Source organism: Anguilla rostrata, unplaced genomic scaffold, assembly GCF_018555375.3.
Source record: "Anguilla rostrata isolate EN2019 unplaced genomic scaffold, ASM1855537v3 scaf0069, whole genome shotgun sequence".
NCBI classification, from domain to species: domain Eukaryota; kingdom Metazoa; phylum Chordata; class Actinopteri; order Anguilliformes; family Anguillidae; genus Anguilla; species Anguilla rostrata.
The window spans coordinates 1-9,643 of NW_026985644.1; the positions used below are offsets into that span (position 1 = coordinate 1).

Consider the following 9,643-nt stretch of genomic DNA (forward strand, 5'->3'; position numbering starts at 1 on the left):
CCATTTCCATGGTTTCTATTTCAGAATCAATGGCAGATGTAGTTCTGACTCAGTCACCAGCAGCTCGGTCTGTTCAGCTGGGAGAGACTGTCTCTATCAGCTGTAAAGCCAGTCAGAGTGTTTACCACAAAGGTGTTAGCAAGTTCTTACTCCACTGGTTCCTGCAGAAACCTGGTCAGGCTCCTAAACTTCTGATTAATGATGCCACAACTCGCCAGTCTGGGATTCCTGATCGTTTCAGTGGGAGTGGATCTGGGACTCAGTTCACACTGAAAATCACTGGATTCCAGGCTGAAGATGCAGGAGATTATTACTCTCTGCAGAGCGGCTTCTTGCCGCTCACACAGTGTTAGAGAGCCGTACAAAAACCTCCCTCAGTCAGACTGCACAGAGACTGCACTGCTGTAGCTGGGACCTACTGCAGGTGCTGCGGAGGGAGGCACTGGTCTGGAACACTGAGGGGCTCTGCTCAAATTCTGAACTGTATTATGTATTTATAACTCTCATATTCTCATATTTAACACCATGTCTCTAAATGTTAATGTGAGCACATCCAAAACCTTCCTGCTAAGATCCATTTGAATTGTATATGCATAAACTTTTTATTGAAGGAACACACTTGAGACACAGGAATTGGTCAGATTCAAATTGTTTAATCTCTTCTGAAACAGAAATAGGAAGGGGGACCCAATCAGCATTTTGTGAACACAAGGAAAAGATGCACAGATTTAACTAAAGACTGAAATGGTGAATTACTATTCAATTACATTTACTGGACCAGAGGTGGGACTCAACACACACAAGTGAAATATCTTTAATGTAATAGTTTTTTTTTTTTTTTTACATATTTGAGATTTTTCCAGGGGTGAATTATAATTAAGGATCTAAACAGATTTTGTGCACATTGGTCAATGTTACCTTAATTTTGATGATGAGACACAGACACATTCTAGAATATTTCCTTTCCTGTAGTTGCACAGGATCTTTGGAAATTAATACCAAATTCCAATGAGCTACCGGCTACAGGGCATTCAGAGATGAGAGTGACTCTCACACCCCCCAGCAGTGTTCCTCCTGCTCTTTCCCAAACTCCAAACTCAGCTCTATCTTCTGCACTGACTTCACTTTCACCCTTGGCTGTGAAAAAACTGATACATCATAGGAAATCTCGCTCATTCATTTGCATGTATGTACAGTAGGTGTGATCAAAAGCATTGTTATTATTATGCAGCATTGACCCTGTGCTCCCTTCCAAATATTCAAGTAATCAGCATTCTATGGTTGGAGGGGACACCACTATGCGCTGAGCTTCTATGCAAGGCACAAGCTGCCATTACAATGTGTGACCACAGGGAGGAGACAGAGAGTGCTGTGTTGCTCCTGATATAAAAGCACTGCAGTATAATGAGGGAGAGGAAACTACAGGGCCCTGCTTCATAAAGCAGGATTACTGAGTATGCCGGGTAAGTGCGCTGAGTAAAACCCGGAACCGTCCAAAATATGGCACATGGACTGAAGTAAAAAGATCTGCTCCAGGGTTTACTCAGGACTGATATCCAGTTAATTCAGTGACCCTGCTTTGTGTAAAAAAAAAACCCCAGGCTGGAATAACATGTAGACCTAACCGGTGCAGTTTGAAGCAACACCACAATGGAGTAGTCTGTCTGTATATGCTGAACAGGATATACAGTCCCCCCCCCGTACATGTAACTGAGTGATCTGCAGTGAGGGAAAGAAGTGGTTGCTGGGAGAATGTGCATTATGGGAAATGTAGTTTCTCTGTGCTTTCACAAAGTGGTGGGGGGGCATTGAAAAACTGGGCATGGAAAGCATGACTCAGTGAATATGATATCAGATAGAGGAAAAAAAAAGAAATCAGAGATGAAACAATGTTCATAGTGACAAAAGGAAAAGTTCACTTTGACAATATTTTAGTTCACATTCGTTTCAATAGAATATACATTTGAATCCTTTCCTGCGCATGCATGATATCTTATTTCTGATACTAGAATATATCAAAACAAAGGGGGGGGGGGGCACCGATCTGGGACAGCAGTACTGCCAGCTGGGCTGTAGGGGGCGAAAACGAGCCATAGCTCTGAATACACACCTCTCTGTGCTGAAGAGGAGCTGCTCTGTGTCACACTCACTGAACCCATAGCAGAGCTGCAGCTGAACCACACACACTTCTGTACCACAACATCACAGGCATCACACAGCACATCAGCTCACAAGCAGCAATCATCTCCATATTGCTCTGGAGTTCAGACACATGCAGAGGATGTGTACATTCTCCCAGAGGTGGAATGATTGGGGTTTAAAATGAATTGCTTCCAGAAAAGTTATTATGACTATGTATTCAATACATACATGATAATTAATTTTTAATGGTGCGTCTATTCTGGTGGAATCCTGGTTTCATCGCAGCTGTGCTGGTCTGAATCGCAGTATCAGATTTTATTGTTATCTGAGATATCATTTCTATCATTTGCATTATTATCATTTCAGTAATAATCTGTGAAAAATTGTCATGGTGTAATCGTATTGCACAAACAAGTGAATACGAAGCATTTTTCCTACGGTGTTATCCAAGCTTTAATGTATCAAATATTATTATTATTCATCACCGTTTGAGAATGATGCTTCAGACAAAACAGCATGCACATAATTCCATAACAAAGTCACATGACATAAGCTTAGAGATTTGTTTTAAGTTGACATATATCGAGTAGTTGCACAAGCATCCATCATATTTCAGGCATGGATTCAGTGCTGGATTAGTATTACCAGAACAAGTTTGCGTTCAGTGAGAAAAAGTAGCATTGTGTGCATAAAATTTTTAAACAGCGGGTATGTAAAACCAACAGACATATCTGATTAAAATCAGGATTAAAATCATGAATACCAGTAAAGCAGTCATGATGGAGTACCTCTCCTTGTTGAGCGGGAGATGAGAGTGATCGGCCTGTGTGACTACAGGACACATAAAGGGGCCTTTCACACACCATACAGACTGTGATAACTGCATCACTCCCTTTATAACCCACTGAGTTACTGCTGTAATTTTGTAAGATAAATGTAGTGATTTAGCTCAAAGATGACAGATGAACATGAAATGTGCATTGATGGTTGCATTATTTATCATGTGATTTAAAAACTGAGAATGATTGAAAACTGAGAATGAGTGAAAACAGTGAACATTCATAATAACATTGTATTTCATGTTTCATTTATTCTAAATGGATGGACTTTTACTCCATAATATCCAGCGCCTGACTGATGTCTTTGACTTTCTGACCTCCAATTAAGAAACTACAATCAGAACACGCAATGTGAATTTAACACACATTTGACACAACGATAATACATATTCAGCTAGCTTGTTTTCACCAGTTATGCTTCAAAAATCATACATTACAAAGCCAAAAATAGTAAGATTGACATTTAAACGTTTAACAGGGTAAAAACAGCACATGTCCCAGCCCTCTGTAGACCCACTGCTGTTCACACAGAAGAGCTCCTCTAACTGTGTGTGACAGGGTTTGTATAGAGGAAGAGGCTTTGCATACCTGTCCTGCCTCACTGCTCCACACACTTTAAGGCCCCCAGCACTGATCAGTGACTGTCCAGTCCTTTCACAGACACTGACACAGGCAGCATTATGATGATGTCAAACATCTTATTGCTGGTGATGCTGGGACTCCTTGTCCAGGGTAAGAAGAATTCATCCATGTTAACTTTTGCTTATGTTTTATTTTTTCATTGCTTACTTTTCAAAACATAGCTGTTGTCATAATAGTGCCATTCTATTCTAATTATAACCAGAATATTGCATTGTGTTTGACAATACTAATGTGCATTGACATTCATTTCCATTTTTTGTATTTCAGAATCAATGGCAGATATAGTTCTGACTCAGTCTCCAGCAGCTCGGTCTGTTCAGCCTGGAGGCACTGTCTCTATCAGCTGTACAGCCAGTGAGAGCGTTTACAGCAACCTCCACTGGTACCTGCAGAAACCTGGTCAGGCTCCTAAACTTCTGATTGATTATGCCACAACTCGTCAGTCTGGGATTCCTGATCGTTTCAGTCGGAGTGGATCTGAGACTCAGTTCACACTGAAAATCACTGGAGTCCAGGCTGAAGATGCAGGAGATTATTACTGTCAGCAGGATGATAGCACTCCGTTCACACAGTGATAGAGAGCCGTACAAAAACCTCCCTCAGTCAGACTGCACAGAGACTGCACTGCTGCAGCTGGGACCTACTGCAGGTGCTGAGGGGGGAGGCACTGGTCTGAGACAGCAGTACTGCAAACTGGGCTGTAGGGGGCGAGCCATAGCTCTGAATGCACACCTCTCTGTGCTGAAGAGGAGCTGCTCTGTCACACACACTGAACCCATAGCAGAGCTGCTGCTGAACCACACACACTTCTGTACCACAACATCACAGGCATCACACAGTACATCAGCTCACAAGCAGCAATCATCTCCATTTTGCTCATGAGTTCAGACTAATGCAGAGGATGGGTACATTCTCCCAGAGCTGGAATGAGTGGGATTTCAAATTAATTAATCCAGAATGGTATTATGAGTTCGTATTCAATACATACACTATAATTCATGTTATTAATGGTGTTTCTGTTCAAGTGGGATATAGGTTTAACCTCGGCTGTGCTGGACTGAATGATAGTATCAGATTTTTACAGTTCTGTTCACTTGTCTTTCATTATTAATTCTGGATTCAGCTTGCTCTTCCATCAGACTTACCTCCATTACATTTCCCATAGACAGTATGTGCATGCATGTCGGCATAAACATTTTAAAAAATATTTTCTTGGACATATTTTCGTGTAGGTGTGCCACACAGTTACTGCTTCTCCTATCTAATATACTTCTCTGCTTGCACCACCAGTGAATACCTTCTGTGGTGACACTGATGAATCAGAAGTTAAAGAATGGACCCAACCCACCATTCTCATCAGACTTCTACTAGAAATAATGCAGTATGCAGGCACGTTTGAGAAGTGGAGCTAATTGGATAAAATGTCTCACTTCAGGAAGTTGCTGTTGACAAATGAAGATGACTGAAACCAAAATCAGTGAAGCAATTGAATATATTATAATATAGAATATAATATAATATCTGCAAGTTGTTTTAGCAAGCAAAATGCAGATAGTAAATATGATAAACTTTTGGTTAGAATAAATTTTGTGCTTTAAATATTAATGAAACAAGAACACATTTTTGTTAGTTCATCTTTGTGTTTAAATGTATCCCATAATGTCTTGTTTGTTTCTGTACGGATGGAATACAGCTTTAAGTTCCTCCACACATCTGAAATCTCTAATCTGAGATTCATGCTGACGCAGGTGTGAGGTCCAGCCCCCTCCCTTTCTCACCTCAGTATAGAAATGAGTCCTCCACCTCCTTTTGTTCAAACATCTGAGAAACGGGCTGAGAAACTGCAAGCTGTGGGTGAGGGGAGTGAAACTCAGATTTGCATACGTGGGGTAGGAGGGGGAGTGAAACTCATGTTTGCATACGCAGGGCGGGGCAGGCTGGTTCTGCTGGTCCCTCAGCGGGACTGACCCAAACTGGGAACAGGGCGCCGCTGTGCCCAGGTGTCTGGGCCGTCCCCAGGGGCTCAGTGTGAGTCGAGCGCACTTCCTGCCGCACAGGACTGCTCTGAGCGCGCTCACACATCACTGCTCCTCTCAGCAGGGCTCCAGAGCTGGGCCTGCCCCTCCCTGACTGATTCCGCATCGCTCACTTCACACACAGCCTCTCAGCACTATGGAGCCCACCATAAACACCTGCATTTATTCAATAAGAAACATCCCAATAAAATAGAGTATCACATTCTGTGTATAATATCAAATGAAGGACTTTAAGTATGTAGTGGACCCACAGTCCTTGCTTAATTACGTTTTTTATTGATATGGTCTTTTTATAATTTCATTTGTTTATAGTACTTCTTGTAATTAATTATAATTATATTGTCCGTGAAAAGAAAACTCAGTTACATTCTAGGTGATTCTTCCTAAATTTATATCAAATACGCTGTTCAGATTCAGGAATAAATATCTATTTGCGATTAAACTACTGACTTAAATATTGTGTTTCATTGTCAGTTACATTTTTAATACATATTTTCATTGCCATTCATTTGAATTATTGGGTGTGTTGTAAAAATATGTTCAGTGGTCTGAGGATAATTCTGATTTCATGCAAAAGGGCGACTTGGTGGAATCAGGAGATTTTGAGCAAAAACAAGTGGATCACCAGGAGCACCAAACTCTATTTTATAATAATCACAGGCAGTCAAATCTGTTCAAATTATCTTTATTATGTCAACGAGTTTGATCTAACAGCTATCGCCAAAATCACACAAACACAAGTAAGGAGGCGTGTGTGTGCATGTTTGTTGAGCAGCACAAGCAGAGCACATGTGAGACATTAGCAGTAAAAGCTCAGGCTGGTGGAGGGGATTCACACACAGACTGAGTTCAGTGTGTCAACAGTAAGGGGCAGAGGGGCTGAGAGCAGAACAGGGTAAAAACAGTGAGATCAGAGGGTGTGAGCTGCCCCCCCCAGGCCTACTCAGAACACTGGTCCCTCCTCAGCGTCTGAGAGGGGGTGGACTGGGACCCCTGCGTGGCCTCGCAGGTCAGCGACTCCGCCTTCTTCCAGGCGTCCGCGCTGAGGGTCAGGGAGCTGCTCCAGCTGTACAGGCCGTCCTGCCCCAGGACCCCCGCGCTCCCGGCCACGCCCGAGCTGACGTCGGCACCGTCCACCTTCCAGCGCAGGGCCCAGTCCGAGGGGAAGCCCCGGTTGGCCAGGCACACCAGTGTGGCCTTTCCCTGCTGACTCAGCTCCTCCCGGGAGGGGGGCAGGACTGTGAGGGCGGGGACTGTGTCACCTGGGAGACACAGCAGAGACAGTGAGGTCAGACAGTGGACACGCCCCCTCCATGTGTCAATCATTCTGTCCTTGCGATGAGACGTGAATGTCCTACAGAAGTTATCACTTGTAACTAATTTGGAGTGTCTACAATATAAAGCACATTGACATTATTAAAGGTTCTGTCTGCATGCATTCCATTATTATCATATTGTGTGACGGTAGTACTTAACTATGATAAAAATCTTCACCACATCCAGAACTGCTTCTAGTGCAGTTACTTTCAATTTACTCCACATTTGCAGCTTCAACTGTCGATCATTTCAGTACGATAGACCCAAAAAATACGCAGAACTTCTTGCAAAAGAATGGATACATAATGATATTTACGCTGACAAGCTACAGAATGCACCACATGTTACGAGGTTCCCGTTGTGTTCCTTCACGTGTATGAACTGAACGCGCACTCCAACAGCAAGAAACTGTTTTCATGAAACTTTTACATTAAGTTTTCAAAAGAATTACCCATTTGGTAAATATGTTCTTGCATTGGAAATTCCTTGCTTTTTAATTTTTTTTTTTTTTAAATCAAACCAATATACAGTAGACTAGAGAATGTTATGACACCGGACTACAGAACATATATCTGTAATGTAACAAAAATTTTAATATAATGATGCGATCGTAAATTAAAATTAAAATCTTTAAAATTAAAATTAAAATCTGAATGAATAAAACGATCGGATTTCAACCAACACAAACGACAAAGTGTGCGCAGGCTATGATCCAACTTCATTTTAAAGTGTGAAAAATAATTAACTCAGATTAAATAATTTAACTGTGTTTATATTTAGTGTTAGGTGGACAACACTATTTTATTCCACATTTCTGAGAAAGAGATTGTCGTTTTGCAGATTGAGCCAAAAATGACATTCTCCTGCAGAGCCGCCGTGATCCTGCCGACGGCAAGTGAGCCAATGCAATTTAATTTAGTTCACCTCGAGCGCAAAATAGCAAAGTTACTGCATTACGGCCATCTAAACATCACTACGATAAAGACTGTCTGAAGTAAAATGGGCTAGAATAAAAACGCATTTTAAATCATTTGACAATCTAACTATAACATTTCTGTTTTTAATTCACGCATCTCCATAATTACAATTTTGATTCACGACATCGAACGTCGGAAAATGACAGAATATTAAAAAAAGAAGGCAAAAACATCGACAGTGAGGGATGTGGAAGAGAATTACTTACGTCCAACTGACAGTTTTGTGCCGCCACCGAAAGTGTACCACAGTGATACAGACTCATTCACCCGCCGTACAAAAACCTCTCACTCAAGAGACACAGCCGTCCGTTGGTTTTTACGACTTCACGCAGCTTTTCAAATGTATCAACGATTCGCTTGTAAAAAAATTGTTCCGTGTACTTCTATTTGTATGTATCCGACGCAAATGTATCGTGCTCTTTTGAACTTTTCACATGCATATCTTTTATTTTACTTCTAGTTCAACTTCAGTGACTGATTCAGCCGGCAGAAAATAGAATGTGGAACGTAAAATGCAAACAACCCGCAGAAACTTAATGTAAAATGAATGTATCGAAACAGATCGAATCTTCTAATATTTTTGCGGAAAATGTTGAAAAGCCTTGTTTGTATAGCCACTTACTGCCGACTTCCAATTTGGTCCCGCCACCGAAAGTCCACCACAGTGATTCAGTCTGATTAACCGGCTGTACAAAAACCTGCCTGTTGTGCACACTGCTGACCCGTCAGACATGTGTAGCGCTAGGAGGTCCCCTGCTGGAGAATCTTAGAACGACAATTAAGATGATGTTTGTTAAGCTTATCAACGCAAGTCGTTATGGTGTCTGAGTCATCAATATTAAATATGTTTCAAAACACTTCCTATGACAAATGCTGTTCGATTCGTAGGAAATGATAAATGATGTGACGGTGACAGGTGTAGTAGCGCGAGATGAGCAGAGGAGCGCTCTTCACCTCCTCTTTGGAAAGCGTCATAGTTTCCTGCTGTTTTCGAATCCCGGAGGAATTCAATTCCATGGAGAGCCATACAGGTAATCATTCAACCTTTTTTAATTTGTATTTTTCTTAGTCTTACTCAGACCTTATTTTGAACACAACTTGAACAGAAAGCATTCTTGATACGATGGCCACTTTAACTGAATTTATAGTTTCGTCTTGATCAGTGCCGTTTCTACCCCAGGGATAATAACACTGATATGAAAGTGTAAGTTTCAATCCTGGGTCACTGAAGGATCACAGTCTGTTAAAGTAATCAATACATCCTCTGTGTATTCCTTGACTCCTTGTGTGTTGAAAATATATATAGTGGCTAACTTCATTTTCTTTGTTTATTTTCCCCTGGGGATCCTTGCCCTCACTTGCCCTGAGTTCACAGATCAATTCAGCTTTGTTTCCTCGCCCTGAGTTCAAGTGATTGCTGGATCCCTGTCCCTCACTCCATAGTCATGGACCGCTGCAGATTCACTCCTCCCCAAGCCAAGCCTCAACATAGCCTGGATCTCCAGATGTATCACCTGGACCCTCAAAACTGCACTTCACTGAACTAGACAATTTGGACTTCAATTATTCCTGTTTTTTTTTTTTTTTTTCTTCTTCCATTTTTTAAATCTGTGAGGTGGTTTCCAAATGTCTTCAGATGTAGTGAAGAGTTTGCGGGTGAGAACAGAACACCAGGTTCATGAGTTCAGAG

The 9,643-nt window shown here is 41.6% G+C and overlaps 1 gene segment (V, D, J or C); it reads right to left on the bottom strand.

Moving 5' to 3' along the window:
- Positions 1-6,328: 6,328 nt before the first annotated feature.
- Positions 6,329-8,928, bottom strand: LOC135246223 (Ig kappa-b4 chain C region-like). The segment is given in 3 exon segments: positions 6,329-6,921; positions 8,160-8,237; positions 8,862-8,928. Coding segments are annotated over 3 exon segments (468 nt in total).
- Between the last annotated feature and the right edge of the window lie 715 nt (positions 8,929-9,643).